General features: G+C 42.7%; 1 protein-coding gene across 1 annotated transcript in view; it reads right to left on the bottom strand.

The window, feature by feature from the left end:
- Positions 1-345: 345 nt before the first annotated feature.
- P2RX4 (purinergic receptor P2X 4) overlaps positions 346-20,108 on the bottom strand; it is a 77,489-nt gene continuing 57,726 nt past the window's right edge. The window contains exons 9-12 of the mRNA XM_044275755.1: positions 18,882-18,975; positions 15,880-15,945; positions 9,063-9,161; positions 346-1,063 (exon numbers count right to left, since the gene is read on the bottom strand). Coding sequence (XP_044131690.1) covers positions 1,031-1,063; positions 9,063-9,161; positions 15,880-15,945; positions 18,882-18,975 — 292 coding nt within the window. The 3' untranslated portion in view covers positions 346-1,030. The remainder of the gene's footprint in view (positions 1,064-9,062; positions 9,162-15,879; positions 15,946-18,881; positions 18,976-20,108) is intronic.

Here is a 20,108-nt window from a genome sequence, read left to right on the forward strand (position 1 = left end):
TTCCTAGTTAGGCTCCACCCAGGGGAACCTGCCGCGGTCTCCTTCTCCTATTCTGTAGCTCTGGCCAATCGCAGCGCTCAGCTCATAGCCAGGGTGGAGCCTAAGTTCCCCTGGGTGGAGCCTAACTGGGAACATACCGGAGGCTATAACCGGAGAACGGAGCGGCACCAGGGATAACAGTAAGTGCAGGGGGATCCCTCGGCACCGCTCTACACGTCGGTATAGTCAGTTTAGATACTTTTTCCTGGTGAAAGGTCCTCTTTAACAGAAACAGACAATAAATGTGGAAATACTCTTAATACAAATGTTTCACAGAGGCAATTCCAAGGACAACACTGTAATGCATATAATCAATGGAGAACCTTTATACCAGCAATTCTTAAAGATGTTTGTAAAACTGCTTCTATTATACCTCTATAATGAAAACACTTCACATAGATATCCAGTGAACATTGGAACTGCATTCAAAAAAACAAACACGACCTTTATAGCAGCTCTTTCAACATAATTATACATTTTAGATTTACTTTTTATAAATAGTGTTCCTTTAATATAATTATATGACAATTCCATAGGATCTACAACATTTTTCAAAAAAGGGGATGGGATTAAGACCAAAAACCATGTAAGCAGCAGAATGTGCAAAATGATGTGACCAGTTTGGCTTTAAAACCCATTATTAGCAGGTCTCAAAATGGTTTGCATAGTTACTACTCGTATATTCAATAGCCCTTGAACTTTCAGACCTACATAAAAAATTGATGTGCAATGGACTTAAAGTCCAAAAAGAAGGCATTCATAAGACAAATATCCCTTTTTACATGAATTACATTCATAGGCTCTTGTGTACACAACATAATAGCAGCATCGCCTTCCTTCCCCTATAAGGAATCAAGATGACAGTCGATATGGAATGTTTTGTTGAAGATTTCCAAAGTCAGTGATCCAATCCATGTATGTATGAGTACTGGAACAAGACATCTCCCTGTTTTATTTATGAATAACTAAATATATTTTATTATTCCTTAGGTTAAGGGATTGATCCATGTGATCCATTATTACCCTGCAATGAAAACCAGTGTCTTGTTATATGCCATAAAAAGTTAATGTATCCACCATTCACATGACCTAATCATATTAGAGCTCATGTCCACGAACGTAAGGGCTCTGTGCCAATGCTGTGGACAGCAGTTGTATTTTCACAGCAGCTGGAGTGCAGATCCCTGCCCCACCTCCTTCACCTCAGGACAGGAAACAGGAACCAGAACCGCTTTTAAAGAGGGACCTCCCTCTCTATCCCCAGTCCTTTTCAAGAACCAAGGAACATATCATAAATAAACTCTCTATTTTTTGCTTGCTATATTACACATACAGGTCCTTCTAAAAAAAATTAGCATATTGTGATAAAGTTCATTATTTTCTGTAATGTACTGAAACATTAGACTTTCATATATTTTAGATTCATTACACACCAACTAAAGTACTTCAAGCCCTTTATTGTTTTAATATTGATGATTTTGGCATACAGCTCATGAAAACCCAAAATTCCTATCTAAAAAAATTAGCATATCATGAAAAGGTTCTCTAAACGAGCTATTAATCATCTGAATCAACTAATTAACTCTAAACACCTGCAAAAGATTCCTGAGGCTTTTAAAAACTCCCAGCCTGGTTCATTACTCAAAACCGCAATCATGGGTAAGACTGCCGACCTGACTGCTGTCCAGAAGGCCATCATTGACACCCTCAAGCAAGAGGGTAAGACAAAGAAAGAAATTTCTAAACAAATAGGCTGTTCCCAGAGTGCTGTATCAAGGCACCTCAGTGGGAAGTCTGTGGGAAGGAAAAAGTGTGGCAGAAAACGCTGCACAACGAGAAGAGGTGACCGGACCCTGAGGAAGATTGTGGAGAAGGACCGATTCCAGACCTTGGGGGACCTGCGGAAGCAGTGGACTGAGTCTGAAGTAGAAACATCCAGAGCCACCGTGTACAGGCGTGTGCAGGAAATGGGCTACAGGTGCCGCATTCCCCAGGTCAAGCCACTTTTGAACCAGAAACAGCGGCAGAAGCGCCTGACCTGGGCTACAGAGAAGCAGCACTGGACTGTTGCATGTCATTCGGAAATCAAGGTGCCAGAGTCTGGAGGAAGACTGGGGAGAGGGAAATGCCAAAATGCCTGAAGTCCAGTGTCAAGTACCCACAGTCAGTGATGGTCTGGGGTGCCATGTCAGCTGCTGGTGTTGGTCCACTGTGTTTTATCAAGGGCAGGGTCAATGCAGCTAGCTATCAGGAGATTTTGGAGCACTTCATGCTTCCATCTGATGAAAAGCTTTATGGAGATGAAGATTTCATTTTTCAGCACGACCTGGCACCTGCTCACAGTGCCAAAACCACTGGTAAATGGTTTACTGACCATGGTATTACTGTGCTCAATTGGCCTGCCAACTCTCCTGACCTGAACCCCATAGAGAATCTGTGGGATATTGGGAAGAGAAAGTTGAGAGACGCAAGACCCAACACTCTGGATGAGCTTAAGGCCGCTATCGAAGCATCCTGGGCCTCCATAACACCTCAGCAGTGCCACAGGCTGATTGCCTCCATGCCACGCCGCATTGAAGCAGTGATTTCTGCAAAAGGATTCCCGACCAAGTATTGAGTGCATAACTGAGCATAATTATTTGAAGGTTGACTTTTTTTGTATTAAAAACACTTTTCTTTTATTGGTCGGATGAAATATGCTAATTTTTTTAGATAGGAAATTTGGGTTTTCATGAGCTGTATGCCAAAATCATCAATATTAAAACAATAAAAGGCTTGAACTACTTCAGTTGGTGTGTAATGAATCTAAAATATATGAAAGTCTAATGTTTATCAGTACATTACAGAAAATAATTAACTTTATCACAATATGCTAATTTTTTGAGAAGGACCTGTATAATATATATATATATATATATATATATATATATATACACATACATACTTTTTTTTAACATACAATGGCATGGGAATTGAGTGGGTTCTGTAGGCTCAAAGAAAACCAATTACTGTTAAATGTAATCTAAATTTTCCCCTTCACCCTATGACAGCACCCCTGGAGATAGGCAAGAAAACTATCTAGGTCCGGAGAACAGCCTGAAGAACCTTCCGACCAAAGGCAAGGCCTTCATTATAAGGGAACTGGAGTTTACAGTGTCTAAAGAAAGTATGTGGAGAGTTCCAGGTGGCTGCTTTACAGATTTGCTCTATGGATGCAGAGGTCCTCTCTGTCCAAGAAGTAGAAACTGACCTAGTAGAGTGGGCCCTGAACCCCGAAGGTGGAGATATTTCCTTAGTTTATTCATCTAAGAAGATAGCCTGCCTAATCCATCTAGCTAGGGTCTGGGAAGAGGTAGCAGATCCTTTTGTAAGACCCTGAATTTGTAATAACAGCTGGGATGAAGACTTTCATGGCTGTGTTGTCTGCAGATATTGAATGATGCATCTTCTGACATCCGAGCAATGGAATTCTGATTCCCTGCTATTCTTTGGAGAAGAGCACAAAGATGGTAACACTAACTCCGGGGAACAATGAAAACTGGAAGAAACCTTAGATAAAAAAGCAGGATCAGGAGAAAGGATTGCCTTAGTCTCCAAAATTACCAAGTATGGGTGGTCTATAGAAAAGGCAGCTATTTAACTAACCATTCCGGCAGAGGTAATGGGCAAAAGAATGGCCAGCTTAAGAGAGCCACTTCAGGAAAATTTTACTGATAGGCTCAAAAGGCTCTGAAGTGAGGACCGAAAGGACTAAGTTCAGATCCCAGGAAGGAATCCTGCACTTACTGTCGTTAACTTAGAAACTAAAATAATCTTTTATCCCAAAAATACTCTGCTAGTCTGAACTCAAAAAGTGCACTCTGAGATCTGTCCCTTGATGGTGCTAGGTCGAAGTCTCTTTTTACAACAATCCTGCAAAAAATCTAAAACAAGTGGAATATCAGGAAATGCTAACATATCCACTGGCCTTTCAACAGTCAGGCAGTCAGATGAAGATTTCGTATCTTTGGGTGAAAAATCAGACGCTGACTTAATAGGTCCCGGGCAGAATCCAAGGAGGGGCAATCAACATTCTGCGGAGCCATGAGAACCAAACACAAAAAGTGGGCCATTATAATCACTAGCCCTTTCCTCCCTGATCTTCTTGAGATCCCCTTCCAGGATTGGGCAAAGGCGTCTACCCCCGTTGGATGCTCCCTTGGGTAGAGGGAAAATAATGCTCTTACCCTCCTGTTCATTCTGGTGGCAAAGAGATCTCTCTGGGACACCCCATTGAGCTGACACCTGATCGAGCATCTCCTGATATAGGGTCCATTCCACCTGGCACAGACGACGACTGAGGAAATCTGCCTTTATGTTGTCTGCTGCCTTGAGATGCACAGCTGAAAGACAATAGAGAAACCTCCACAATACTGAAAATTTGATGTGAAAGGGACATGAGACCTGGAGCTCTGGTACCTCCCAGTTTGTTGATATACAGATGTAGTAGAGTTGACACTTATGCTTTATGTCATCTAAACTAAATGAGTTAAGCAAACACCTTCAATGGCTTTTGTTTCTAGATAACACGATGAGTTAAGAAATTTGAGTTGCGTTTGAGTGTTAACCCTGCCACATCTGTAGGCTACCATGGTCACATTGTCTCAGTATATCTTCACATTGCTGCCCCTGAGAACAGGAAGGTTTACTTTTAGTTTCTTGAAATTGTGGGACTGACACAAAACTACTGTTGTCCCAGCTTCCCTGAAGCAGAAGATTCTACATAGGCTCCCCACCTTGAAGAGCTGGCATCTGTGGTAAGGGGAAGAACGGCCTCCCGCTTCCAAGGGATTCCCTTCAGTAGATTTCTCAAATCTATCCACCACCTCAAGGATCTTCCCATTCTGTTAGGATCTGAAGCTGCAGTAGTCTTGAATGATACTGGGCCCATTCCACCCTGGAATAGCTGCTGTCATCAGACCCAGAACTGACATAGCCTCCCTTACAGAAACACTGATGGGTAATAAGTGCCTGAACTCTCGTCTGCTATCAGAGTAGCCTTTTGAAGGAGCAACAGGCACTTTTGAGACTGGGAATCTATGAAGCACTCTGGAAAGAAATTGTTTAGTGCAGACATTATGGATTCCATCCGAAATTTCTCATACACTAGATAGGGATTCAAACATTTTAAGTTTATTATCATACGGAAGGATCCATTTCCTTACATGAAAGAGGGTTAAATAAAACCCTCTGGTCACCACCTTTTCTGGAACTTCTACTAAAACATCCTTCTCTAGGAGGGGAATACCCCTGACACAATGGCTCTTTGCTTTGGGGCATCTGAATGATACTCTGTTATGATGAATTTTTCTCCTGGAAGCTTCAAAAATGTTAGTTTCAGAGTAAGCGATGACATTAATGCAGGCAGACGGACGGACGGTCACAGCCCGCAGGGGCCCACCGACACCCAGACAGGCCAAAATAACCCATGACCTGTCCAGGCCGGGAAGGAGACCAAAGTGGGGTAGGAAGAGAAAGGAGCCGAGACTTGTACACCACACGAGGTAACCCTCCTGAAAACCAGGGCCTCCACAGCTCCAGAAAACAGCGGTTCCAATTCCTCCTGTCTCCATAGGACAGGAAACAGAACTGGGAATAGAGAGGAAGGTCCCTCTTTTAAAGCGGTTTTGGTTCCTGTTTCTTGTCCTGGGGTAAATGAGCCCTCAGTGTTGCTGTCATAGGTGAAGGGGAAATACTAAGCTCTGTCACTGCTACGTCAGCCTCACATACAAAAAAATAGGCACTACTGTGCATTACTACTTAAATAACTATACATTACTTTATACAGAAAAATTGAATAATCCAGTCACCTTGGGCAGTTTAAAAAAAATAGAAATAAAATAGTCAATGAATAAAAATCCATGACTTATATTTCACACTACTGGACAAACAAGTGAATATCGGACGGTACATCCCAGACAGCTCTGTCACATACAAAAAAAAACAAAAAACACACACACACACACACACACACACACCAAAAATGCACTTAAAAAAATAAAATAATAATAATAACTTTGCTTTCTTTATTCAAAATCAATGGAGACATTGGTGCTTCATAATGGCATATCTATAAAGCATATGTCCATATAATACATACTTGCCTGACAAAGGGGGTGGTCCCCTGAAACTTAGCTACATGTTTATTTGCGCGCTAAGCACAAGATCTTAGCTGCAGCCCAAGGAACACACACTGGACCGTATGTATTATATGGACATTTGCTTTGAGGATATGCCATGAAGCACTTATATGTCTCCATTGATGTTCGATAAAGAAAGCAAAATTGCTTTTTTTGAATTAAAAGAAAATTACAGTCCATGGAGCAAGATTAGTTAGTCTGAAACACATCATCAAGAAAGTTCTCAGATATCAATGCTTTTATTGCTCAATACATCAGCTGCTCTGTGGACTATGATGATCTTTAAAAGTGTAAATTAAGTAGATTATATGACTCAATTGCTTAGGTGATCTACTTGTATTTGGTCAATGCACATGATCTGCTTACTCTCGTGCTATGGCTTCCAATTTAAAGGGGTCGTCCAAGTTCAGAACTCAACCTGGACATAACCCTTTCTACACTCAATCAGCATGAATAAGTGGAGCATCTGAGCATTTCATACTCCGATGCTCCCCCTTGTCCTGCACTGCTAGGCGGAGTCTTGCTCCTAGCAGTGATCCCAGAGATGGCACACTAATGCGCAGGCTAGGGCAGCACTAATGACTATCCTTTAGTGACTGTGACGTCACCAGGCTCACCGCTAGGTGGAAGCCTCCGCCTAGCATACCCATGAAAGGCCCGGTACATCACCAGAGGTAAAAAAAAAAGCCTATGTCCTGAGCTATGCAGCATAGGGCAAGGGGGAGCATGAAATTCTCCACTTATTCATGCTGAATGAGGGAAGAAGGGGTTATGTCTGGGTTCAGCTCTGAACCAAGATAACCCCTTTAATAATCTATAATAGATAAGTCTTTGTTTGTTGTCCCCAACCAAAATATTTTGGTCTGTCAGGCTTCTTTTTTATTTATTTTTTTATTTGTTGAAGCGAGTACTTTAGTAATTTTGTATTTTAGCCTTTGCTTGTATGTTGTTTGTATACAACAAGGTGTCAGATTTGCTGTGTGACATCCAGATGATACCTCATGGAGCTAATTTACTTTTAATATGGCCAAAGGGGGTTCCTTTTGGTCTTCTGGTACTTTGTTGGCAAGAAAAGCACTACATATAGCACTATTATTGCTGTCAACAGCAAAAGATGAAGGCTCAAAATGCCAATGGGAACATAGCCTTATAGCCTAACAGTATGTTGAAAGCATGAGCCTCCAAGGAACAGTATCTGTAGTAAGGAATACCAATGCTTCTCTATAGGCTGAAATGTGTATGGATGTAAAACAGATATTGGAAAGTAAATTAACACTGTTAGGCAGATGTGGCACAGCGCCAAACATATCAGGGAATTTGATAATGTCTGTATATATTAGGGGTTGAACAGGATCACATTACTATGTAGCGATGTTAGTATCAGGGAGTGTGTTTCTCACTCTTATATGTTAATTAATAGATAGTGTTCCATTGATAAAGTTTATTAAAGGGTTACACTTGTATTGCTTATGAATGTTAATAGTCGGAACTAATTTATTAAAGGGTTTCTGTCAACAGAAATACCTAAATTAAACTGGCTGACATTATCGATGTGCTAATATCAGCTGAACCTAACTAGCCTATTCCTTTATGTTTTATCCATGTCCCCGTTACTCCATAAATGTAACTTTTATAATATGCAGATTAGCCTTTAGTTGCAGGGGGGAGCGTTGCCCCTGCTCCAAGAGGCTCAGTTCTCCCACCTCTGTCACCGCCCTCCAAGTCTTGATTGACAGGTCCAGACAGCGTTCGCATTCTCCTGCCGGCCCTGAGTGCATGGTAAGTCTCGTGCTTGCGCTGTGCCGTTTAGTATTCGGTACAGGCATAGTGAAGGATGGACGCTCACTGGCTGCCGACTTCCTTACTGCGCCCAATACTGAATGGCACAGCGCCGGCGCGAGATTTACCATGCACTCAGGGCTGGCAGGAGAATGGAGGGAGGTGACAGATGTGGGAGAACGGAGCCTCTAGGAGCAGGAAAAAGACCCCTTCTGCTCCTAGAGGATAATTTGCATATTACAAGTGTTACATTTATGGAGTAAGTGGGACATAGATAAAACTAGGAATAGGCTAGTTAGGTTCAGCTGACATTAGCACATTGCTAATGTCAGCCAGTTTAATTTAGGTTTTTCTGGTGACAGACACCCTTTAACAATCATCATATTGTTTGGAGAGCTTGACAGTAGATAATGGTCTTTGCATCAGGACACCTTCCAATGACCCCCAGCTTGTGACAAATTCCTATGTCTAAAAGTGTGTGCACATCATTATATAGACATGCTTTCATGTACAGGGCCTTGTATGTGATAAACAGGAGCAGTGCAAACAGAAAATGAGAAGCATTATGGAAGTAAATCTAATGTAGCCTGTGTGACCCTCTAATGTCAGTCCGTCCTTTCATTTTTAAAGGGAGTCAGTCACAAGGAAATTCCAAGGGTGGGCTAAAGCCACTCTGTGTACCCTTTCTCCTTTTGTTTCCTTGGCAACCCCTCCCTCTCCTTCCTATTTGACACAGCCAGGAAAAGGGGTGCACAGAATGGCTTGGACCAGCCCTCATTGCACTTAACTGCTCATTTGCATATGGATTAAAAGTAGTTTTTCCTCCAGAAAGAAGCAATGGATCGCTAAGTGGAAAGGTATCATTACATTCGGCTAAGCTAGCCCTATAAGGCCTTCTGCCTAGTTTAACAGTGAATTTCCTAGTGACAGACCGCCAATAATAAACCATGTGGATTACAAACAGATTGAGATTTTCAACTACTGACCACATTCTTGTTTTAAGGTGGAATTTTAGGCTGGTTCTACATTTGTCAGTATTAAATCATGCAGCAATTAATTTCTTACCAATTCCTCATAATCTTCCACATGTTTATATTTCTTTTCTCTGTAATAATACCTTTTCTTAAAGAAATGAAATACAATGATGTCACATAGCACCGTGGCCTAAAATCAAAAGGTACAGAATTAATAAAACAAGATTGTAACTCAGCTGAGGCCTCATGCACACGACCGTTGTGTGCATCCGTGTCCGTTGTTCCGTTTTCCGCGATTTTCTGGACCCATTGACTTTCAATGGGTCCGTTGAAAATGTGGAAAATGCACCGTTTGTCATCCGCGTCCGTGATCCGTGTTTCCTGTCTGTCCAAAAAATAGGACCTGTCCTATTTTTCTGACGGACAACGGTTCGCGGACCCATTCAAGTCAATGGGTCCGTGAAAAAACACGGAGGCACACAAGATTGTCATCCGCGTCCGTGATCCGTGTCCGTTTTTTTCCTATCATTTTCGAGGCAAACTTGACTCACTTTTCTGGTCTGGTGATCCTCCAAAAATCAAGGAAGACACGCGGAAGAAAAAACGGACACGGATCACGGAACAATGGAACTCCGTTTTGCGGACCGTGAAAAAATACTGTCGTGTGCATGAGGCCTAAGGCTGGGATTATACACAACAGCTGCACGTGAGACTTAATAAAAAGGAAAAAAAAAAGTAATAGAGGCAAAAATTGTATAAAACAACAATTTCTCACATGGTTTATCCTCCACTGTTTCAAGCACTGCCATCCAATCCTCCCATCCAGTAGCTGAGGCCAGGGATTGGCTGCAGCCGCGCCCTGGGTTTATGGGTGGTAGAGGAGAGGACCAGAGTGGCAAACAACCTAGGTAAGTGTATGTTATTTTATTATTTTATGAAAAATGCCGCCTTGGTTGCCTTTATTTATTTTTTATTTTTTTATACAGACAATCCCTTTCATTATTCTCATGAATGATAGTTGATGCCATGTTATATTACATTAAGAATAATATGAAATGCTTATGAACAGCTTCTTCTGCCAGACAGATCATACTCTGAGTATAGAGAGTATTAGAGTTGAGCGAAGCAAGCTTCAGATGCTTAATCCAAAGTCGCTTAGTTCAAAACTTCGGAATAACGGAGACTCGTCCAATACAAGCATTAAATACTGCTGTTATATTCTGTTTTTTGGGTTTTTTTTAAACACCCATTTTGTGCAAGACCATACATCTGGGGTCTTTGCTGCACATGTGACAGTCAAATACAAGCTTTAAATAGTGCAGTTATATTCTGGTTTTAAAAAAAACGCCAATTTTGTGCAAGAACCTACATCTGGGGCCTTTGTTGCATTTGTCACAGTCCAATACAAGCTTTAAATACTGCAGTTATATACTGGGTTTAAAAAAAAACCAAAAAAAACATTTTGTGCAACATCCTATATCTGGGGCCTTTGCTGCATTTGTCACAGTCAAATACAAGCTTTAAATACAAAGCTTTAAATACTGCAATTATATTCTGGGTTTTAAAAAACAAACACTCATTTTGTACAAGACCCTACATCTGCATTTCTGACAGTCCAATAAAAGCTTTAAATACTGCAGTTATATTCTCGGTTAAAAAACAAAATAAAAAAACATTTGGTGCAAGACCCTACATCTGGGGCATTTGCTGCATTTGTCAGTCAAATACCAGCTTTAAATACTGCAGTTATATTCTGGGTTAAAAAAAAACACCCATTTTGTGCAAGACACTACATTTGGGGACTTTGCTGCATTTCTGACAGTCCAATACAAGCAATAGATATTGCTGTTCTATTCTGGGTTAAAAAAAAAACACCCATACAGGCGTTAGTAGATTGGGTGGCTGACAGTGCCTCCAGTTCCTTCACATTGTCTCCCACTCAGTCTCCTGCTGAAAGATCAAAGTTGGCACCTGCAGCCCATAGCCATCAGTCTTTCACCTCACCCCCTTGCAAATCAGTCAAGCAGCCTGAGCCCCAAGTCATGCAGTAGTCTCTTCTGCTTTTTGCTGACTCTGCTAGCAGGGTTTCCCAGGGCCATCCACTTAGCCCTGGCTCAGAAGTGGAAGAGATTGAGTTCAGAGATGCCCAACCACTTATGCTTCAGGATGAGTACATGGGAGGACCACCGCAGCACGTATCAGATGATGACGAAACACAGGTGCCAACTGCTGTGGCTTTCGAAAGTGTGCAGACCGACAAGGAGGGCAGGGGTGAAGACTGGGTGGAAGATGATGTGGAGGACGATGAGGTCCTCGACCCCACATGGAATCAACATCATGCGAGTGACCCGTCTAGTTCGGAGGAAGAGGCGGTCGTCGCACAGAGCCACCAGCAAAGCAGAAGAGGGAGCAGGGTGCAAAAGCGGAGCGGCCATCCCCTAGACAGTACGCCTGATACTGCCCAGCGCACCAAGGGACCGAGCACACCAAAGCCAGCTCCAAGGAGTTCCCTGGTGTGGCAGTTCTTCAGACAATGTGCTGACGACAAGACACAAGTAGTTTGCACGCTGTGCAATCAGAGCCTGAAGTGAGGCATTAACGTTCTCAACCTGCGCACAACCTGCATGACCAGGCATCTAAGTGCAAAGCATGAGCTGCAGTGGAGTAGACACCTCAAAAACCAAGAAAGATCTCTGGCTCCTCCTGCTTCCTCTTCTGCTGCAGTCTCGGCCTCTTCATCCACCTCTGGAGTGACAGTGGCACCTGCCACCCCGCAAACAGAGGATGTGCCAGCATCTCCACAATGTCCCATGGAAGCGTTCAACTCTCTATCTACCAAACACTGGAGCGAAAGAGGAAGTACCCCCCTACCCACCCACGATCCCTGGCCCTGAATGCCAGCATTTCAAAATGACTGGCCTTTGAAATGCTGTCATTCCGTCTGGTGGAGCGGAGAGTTTTAAAACCCTTATGGCGGTGGCTGTCCCACAGTACGTCGTGCCCAGCCACCACTACTTATCCAGGCGAGCCATCCCTTCCCTGCACAACCAAGTGGGGAACAAAATCAGGTGTGCACTGCGCAATGCCTTCTGTGGCAAGGTCCACCTAACTACGGATACGTGGACCAGTAATCACGGTCAGGGACGTTATCTCTCCCTAACAGCACACTGGGTAAATGCAGTGGCAGCTGGGCCTGAGGCGGATAGCAGGCATGTCCTTCCACCACCGAGGATTGCAGAGCGCTTCTCTTTGCCTCCTGTTGCTTCCTCCTCTTACTCAGCTTCCTCCTCCTCTACCGCCTTCTCATCCAGTCAGCGTAACACCTTCACCACCAACTTCAGCACAGCCAGGGGTAAAAAGCAGCAGGCAGTTTTAAAACTTATCTGTTTGGGGGACAAACTCCACACTGTGCAGGAGCTGTGGACGGGCATGGAACAAGAGACCGATAAGTGGTTGGTGCCAGTGAGCCTCAAGCCCAGCCTGGGGGTGTACGATAATGGGCGAAATCTCGTAGCAGCTCTGGGCCTAGCCGGTTTGAAACATATCCCTTGCCTGGCGCATGTGCTGAATTTGGTGGTGCAGAAATTCCTTAAAAATTACCCCAATATGTCAGAGCTGCTGCAGAAAGTGCGGGCCATCTGTGCGCACTTACGGCGTTCTCACCCTGCTGCTGCTCGCCTGTCAGCGCTGCAGCGTAACTTCGGCCTTCCTAATAACCTCCTTATATGAGACGTGCCCACAAGGTGGAACTCCACCTTGCACACGCTGGCCAGACTGTGCGAGCAGCAGCAGGCGATAGTGGAGTTTCAGCTGCAGCACGCACGGGTGAGTTGCTCTGCGGAACAGCACCACTTCACCACCAATGACTGGGCCTCCATGTGACCATGCGAAACCTGTGTGCCTTGTTGCGCTGTTTTTCGAGTACTCCACCAACATGGCCAGTGCCGATGACGCAGTTCTCAGCGTTACTATCCCACTTCTATGCCTCCTTGAAAAAACGCTTCGGGCGATGATGGAAGAGGATGTGGCACAGGAGGAGGAGGAAGAGGGATAATTTACAAGGGTTTCAGGCCAGTCATTCAGAAGTGGCTCAGAGGGTGGGTTCCTGCACCAATATACACCAGGTACACAATTGTCCAGTCAGGACACAGTTCTGGAGGATGACTAGGTGGAGGATGAGGAGGAGGCACCATGTTCACAGCAGGGTGGCACCCAAACCAGCTCACAGCCATCAGTGGTGCGTGGCTGGGGGTGATACAGAGGACACAGGCGATACACCTCCCACAAAGGACAGCTTGTCGTTGCCTCTGGGCAGCCTGGCACACATGAGCGATTACATGCTGCAGTGTCTCCGCAACGACCGCTGAGTTGGCCACATTCTAACTTGTGCTGATTACTGGGTGGCCACGCTGCTGGATCCCTGTTACAAGGACAACGTACCGTCCTTAATGCCGTCACTGGAACGTGATCGTAAGATGCGCGAGTACAAGCGCACGCTTGTAGATGCGCTGCTGATGGCATTTCCACCTGACAGCAGGGGCACAGTGGAAGCACAAGGCGAAGGCAGGGGAGGAGGAAGAGTTCGTCAACGCAGCTTGGGCACCGCCAGCACCTCAGAAGGCAGGGTTAGCATGGCTGAAATGTAGAAAAGCTTTGTCAGCACGACACAACCACCAGCTGATATGGAATGTCTTAGCAGGAGGCAGCATTTCAGCAATATGGTGGAGCAGTATGTGTGCACACGCCTACACGTACTGAGTAATGGGTCTGCCCCCTTCGGATTAGGCAGTGGCTGAGGGACAGATAACAGAGGGTTGTATTCAATGGAGTATATTCAGACCATGGTCTTTTTACCAGTGGGGTACCTCAGGGATCTGTTCTGGGACCCATATTGTTAAATATCTTTATCAGCGAAATTGCAGAAGGCCTCGATGGTAAGGTGTGTCTTTTTGCTGATGACACAAAGATTTATAACAGGGTTGATGTTCCTGGAGGGATACACCAAATGAAAAGGACTTAGGAAAACTAGAGGAATGGTTGAAAATCTGGCAACTAAAATTTTATATTGATAAGTACAAGATAATGCACCTGGGGCGTAAAAACCCAGGCGCAGAATATAAAATCAGTGATACAGTCCTAACCTCAGTATCTGAGGAAAGGGATTTAGGGGTCATTATTTCAGAAGACTTAAAGGTAGGCAGACAATGTCATAGAGCAGCAGGAAATGCTAGCAGAATGCTTGGGTGTACAGGGAGAGGCATTACCAGTAGAAAGAGGGAGGTGCTCATTCCGCTCTACAGAGCACTAGTGAGACCTCATTTGGAGTATTGTGCTCAGTACTGGAGACCATATCTCCAGAAGGATATTGATACTTTGGAGAGAGTTCAGAGAAGAGCTACTAAACTAGTACATGGATTGCAGGATAAAACTTACCAGGAAAGATTAAAGAACCTTAACATGTATAGCTTGGAAGAAAGACGAGACAGAGGGGATATGATGGGGATATAAAAAATTTAAACGTTCGTTAAAATGAACCAGGCAGGGATCCCTCAGGACTTGTCCGTACCTTGTGCAGAAAAGACATGTATACTGGCCTCACCCAGCCATTGTTGTACTCCAGCGCACTCTCTCTTGGTTTTATTTTTTATATTTCCCAATGTTTTTGGGAGTCTACCCAAATTTAAACAATAAATAATAAAATAAAAACCAATGTTGGCTACCTCCTCCACCGCCGCTTCCACCTACCCCGCCACATCCACCGCCTCCTCAATCTCCTACTCCATAAGGACCTCCTCCTAGGATCATTATTTGTTATTTTTACGTATTTTATGTTATTTTAAGTCATTTCCCTATCCACATTTGTTTGCAGAGCAGTTGCCATGCTTTTAACCACATTTTGCTGCCATTTGCAGCCTTCTAGCCCTTTCCATTACTTTTTTAGAACCATTTTAGTGCTCCAAAGTTTGGGTCCCCATTGACTTCAATGGGGTTCGAGTCCCAAACTCGAACTTTTTTGTGAAGTTCGGCCGAACCAGTCAAACAGGAACATCCAGGTGTCCGCTCCAACTCTAGACATGATTTAAAATGTGCTGGAGACCTATACTATTGTCATTACAGCTGCCTCAGAGGTCTTCACTCAAACTCCCCTAAATGGCAATTAGGAAACATACAATGATAGATCCACCATTGTTTAGTGCAGAATTTGGCAGATTAAATCTTCAGGTGTTCAGGAAATCCGGGTTGCAATCCAACCCATGTAACAGCTGCATTGGCCACTCAATCAGAAACAGATAGAACTAAGAAACACAGCAATTAACTTGTTAAAAACATGGCAGAATAGGACATAGGCAGACTTCCAGTGAATACACGGCCACTTTCCTACGGCAGTATTATGGTCAGTATTCTGCTTCAATATTTGTAAGCCAAAATCAGGATTATAACCTACAGAAAAAAAAAAAAAGATTTAATGGGAATATCTGCGCCTGTTCCGTGTTTAGGACCAACTTACGATCTAGGCTTACAAATGGGTGCAACATACTGACCAAATACTGTGACAGTGGCCTGAGAAGAGAGCCCCAGAGTCTGTGTCACAGGACATATAGAAGGTGCTGTGTATGTTTAGTGAAGATTCTGCACTGAAGAACTTCCTGTATTAGAAGAAATGTCTATATCAAAATGCAACAGATTGACTTCATTCACTGCACATAATCAGTGATACTGGGAAGTGTCCATTTTTAGATGAAAGTATGTATTTTGGACATATATTTATCCTCATTTTCTTTTCCATTGGCTGCTGGGCTCTTCAGATTTGCAGTTTATGGTACTTCTGTCATCCAAGTAAAATCTATAAATTTATAATATACATTGAATTTCTTTACAGTTTTTAACTGTAGCACTTATTTACTCACCACTCCAAGCAATGCCACACCAGATCCAATGTTAATCATAGTTGGAATTATGTCAAACTTCCCTGCCTATGAAGACAAATACATTAAATGGTCAGGAACACTATGTCCAGTGTGTTACTGTAAGCATGGCACACAGATGTAATCCTTAAATATATAGACAGCCACTGTTTTCTTTTGTGCCATCACTGCTGTTTATTTCCAGTACTGGATATTCTCATTGTACATTTTCCCTTACCGTTCATTACATATGTTTTAATTATTCTCAAAAGGAAAACTCTCAAGACGTAATGGTTAAAAAAATGTCAAAGGCAACAAAATGCAAAGAAAAAAGGCCAAGGCTGGCAAGCTGCATATAATAGCACGCAAAAACCGTAAGATATTCTAAGAATAAAAACTATTTGTTCTGGCAATTATACCAGACACTATAAAGATACTGGAAGTGTATGCTTTGCTTAGTGTAGCATACAAAGGTTAACCCTTTCAACCCCGGGCCAGTTTTCACCTTCCTGCCCAGGCCATTTATGCGGATCCGTCTCACAAATGCATTGCAAGAACGGATCAGTCTCTCCGCTTGTCATGCGGACAGATGGATCCGTCTTGTATTTTTTTTTTTCATTTTTACCAGTCTGCGCATGCGCAGACCGGAAGGACGGATCCGGTATTTTGAATGCCGGATCCGGCACTAATACATTCCTATGGGGAAAAATGCCGGATCCGGCATTCAGGCAAGTCTTCAGGTTTTTTTTCGCCAGAGATAAAACCATAGCATGCTACGGTTTTATCTTTTGCCTGATCAGTGAAAACGACTGAACTGAAGACATCCTGATGCATCCTGAACGGATTACTCTCCATTCAGAATGCATGGGGATATGCCTGATCAGTTATTTTCCGGTATAGAGCCCCTAGGATGGAACTCTATGCCGGAAAAGAAAAGCGCTAGTGTGAAAGTACCCTAATCCAGGCCATTCTGAGATTGTTTTTTCGTAACATATTGTACTTCATGACAGTGGTAAAATTTTATAAAAAATTTCATTTTTACAAAAAAAAAAAAATCTAAATGATCCATTTTCAATATCTCTACTTTTATAATAGATAGCAATAACAAAAAAATATATATTACTTTACATTCCCCATATGTCTACTTCATGTTTAGAATTTTTCAGAAAATTTTCAAAACACACTTTTTAAAAGGACCAGTTCAGGTCTGAAGCCACTTTGTGAGGCTTACATAATAGAACACACCCAAAAATTACCCATTTTAGAAACTACACCCCTCAAGGTATTCAAAACTGATTTTACAAACTTGGTTAGCCCTTTAGGTGTTTCACAAGAATTAATGGAAAATGGAGACGAAATTTCAGAATTTCACATTTTTGGCAGATTTTCCATTTTAATAAAAAAAAAATCCGCTAACAAAGCAAGGGTTAACAGCCAAACAAAACTCAATATTTATTGCCCTGATTCTGTAGTTTACAGAAACACCTCATATGTGGTCGTAAACGTCTGTACGGGCAAATGGCAGGACACAGAATGAATGGAAGCCATATGGTTTTTGGAAGGCAGATTTCACTGGGATAATTTTAAGCTGCCATGTCACATTGAAGACCATAGAGTAGAAACTCCCAAAAAAATGACCCCATTTTAGAAACTACGGGATAAGGTGGCAGTTTTGTTGGTACTATTTTAGGTTACATATGATTTTTGGTTGCTCTATATTACACTTTTTGTGAGGCAAGGTAACAAAAAATTGCTGGTTAGGTCATGTGGTATTTTTATAGATCAGGTTGTTACGGATGCGGCGATACCCAATATGTCTTATTTTTTTACATTTAACACAATAAAAGCATTTTTGAAACAAAAAAAAATATTTTAGTGTCTCCATAGTCTGGGAGCCATTTTTTTTTTTTTTTTTGGGCGATTGTCTTAGGTAGGAGCTCATTTTTTGCGGGATGAGGTGACTGTTAGATTGATACTATTTTGGGGGGCATACGCCTTTTTGATCTCTTGGTGTTGTACTTTTAGCGATGTATGGTGACCCCAAAAAGTTTTTTTAGCACAGTTTTAATTTTTTTTTTTTACGGTGTTCACCTGAGGGGTTAGGTCATGTGATAGTTTTATAGAGGCAATCGATACGGACACGGTGATAACTTTGTTTCACAATTTTTTTTGTCCCACTCTGGGGGTTTGATCCCCTTTACAATGCATCTCAATACTTCTGTATTATGATGCATTGGCTGTAAGTGTATTACAGACTGTAATACACTTACAGCTCCCTGCCTGTGAGATCCAGGGGGCTGGATCTCACAGGCTGTCACAGAAGGCAGCCACGATGCCCAAGTAAGGCATCGGGCTGCCATCGGGTTCCCGTCACAGCAGCGCGGGGACCCAATGGAAGCTCTCTCCCTCTGCACACATCGCATGTGCCATGGTCAGCGCTGACCGCGGCACATCAAGGGTTAATTCGCCGGCATCTGTGTTTTTAACTATGTCGGCGCATACAGTGGGGGCCGGCTATCAGTGACTGTTGGAACCCTGCCGCTGATCGGGCGGGCGCAGCAGCAACAGGATTGTGTCAGATGCCTTCCAGGTAGTCCCCACCTGGGTCAGTCTAACTGAGCAGCCTCTCCAGAAACACATACCATTCTATAATCCAGCTCTAAGATTAGCAATCAAAGATAGGTAGGGGTTGACTAAACTGGAAGTAGTATTCCAGAGGGCCTTCATCTGTCAATTGAGAGCCCATCTATACTTGGACTGATATATGTCATATATGATATTACATATCCTCATGGAAAAAATAAATAAATCACCTTTGTGTAATATATATATTCAGTTCAGAACAGCTAGAAACGTTGCATCTAATCTATATATTTCTAGGCCTCCTCTCCAGTTAAAAAGTACATATTTTTCATATATTGGACAATATTTACAGTGTTAGAAATTGTACAATTCTGATCTATGTAATAAAACAATGTGTGCATAAAAACCCACATTCAACTTACAGTTCCGAAAATCAGGATATCAAAGCGAATGCCATAGATTTTCATTAGAGTCCTTGATTCCACATTGTTGGAATCCTTGTAATATTTGGCAGACCTGAAAAACAGAGTGGATTACATGCTTAGTCTATATCGTCTACTTACTGTTTACAATACTAGGGAGGAATATTTGTCGGAGGAGTACAGAAGCAGCTTGTACCTTCATGACTCGAGAGCTGATGCCGAGAACACAACCCCTTTACTGTCAACTCCAGCCTGCTGTACCTGTGTAAAATATCATACTCACCTGCTCCCCGCTGCTCCATTCTGGCTCCCTGGAGCATTATTCTCCCCCCTGCTTTAAATTTTGAGATATGCTTTATAGCAGCCAAGTGGGCCACAGACATAATGTATTGGAGGGGACTCATTGATCTATATGGGGGAGTTTTCTAGACATGTCCAGTGACCTTCGCAGAGGACACTGCAAAAGGGGGGAGGGGGTGAAGTAGATTAGCTGTGACGATCACCTATTTTTAAATATAGACAGTGACCTGGAAAATTGAATGGAAAAAATTCTTAAGGTAGTGTGATTTATAGTGGTTAGTGCCTGCGCATATATTACAGGTGAGACATTTTAAACGTGTTCCAGCTTTAAAAACTGCATGGTTAATCGTATCACAAAACCAATGCAATCTGTGGTAAAATGCGTGCCGTTTACCATGAGGCACACTATCGAGTGTGAACTCAGCTGTAGACTGGATTTAGAAAGGTATTTGGGCAATCCATTGTGCGGTCGATTATTCTTTAAAAAAAAATATATATATCTTCTCATAAAAAAGAAAGTATAGTAAAGGAAACGTTTGAGAATGATTCAAGTCCTTATAATTCTGGGATCTTCGGTTTTGATGGATTTGTTGGATAAGGGAATATATCTCCAATGCAGATTTAGATGCATTTCAGCGTCACAAATATGATATGGCTACCTACACTAACTGCAAGTGACACATTTACCAGATCACTGTTATAACTGTCACCCAAGTATTCAATTTACCAAACCATTTCTGAAAGTACTAACATAACCATGCAGTTGTGATGCACACCCCTGACTACAGCCAATATGTAGAACTGTATTAGGCTGCTTTCACATCTGCGTTTTCCCTTTCCGCTAGTGAGATCAGTCATAAAATCACAATAGCGGGGGAAAACGCGTCAGTTTTGTCCCCATTCATCGGACAAAATGGGGACAAAACT

The sequence above is a fragment of the Bufo gargarizans genome, chromosome 1 (assembly GCF_014858855.1).
Source record: "Bufo gargarizans isolate SCDJY-AF-19 chromosome 1, ASM1485885v1, whole genome shotgun sequence".
Classification (NCBI taxonomy): Eukaryota; Metazoa; Chordata; class Amphibia; order Anura; family Bufonidae; genus Bufo; species Bufo gargarizans.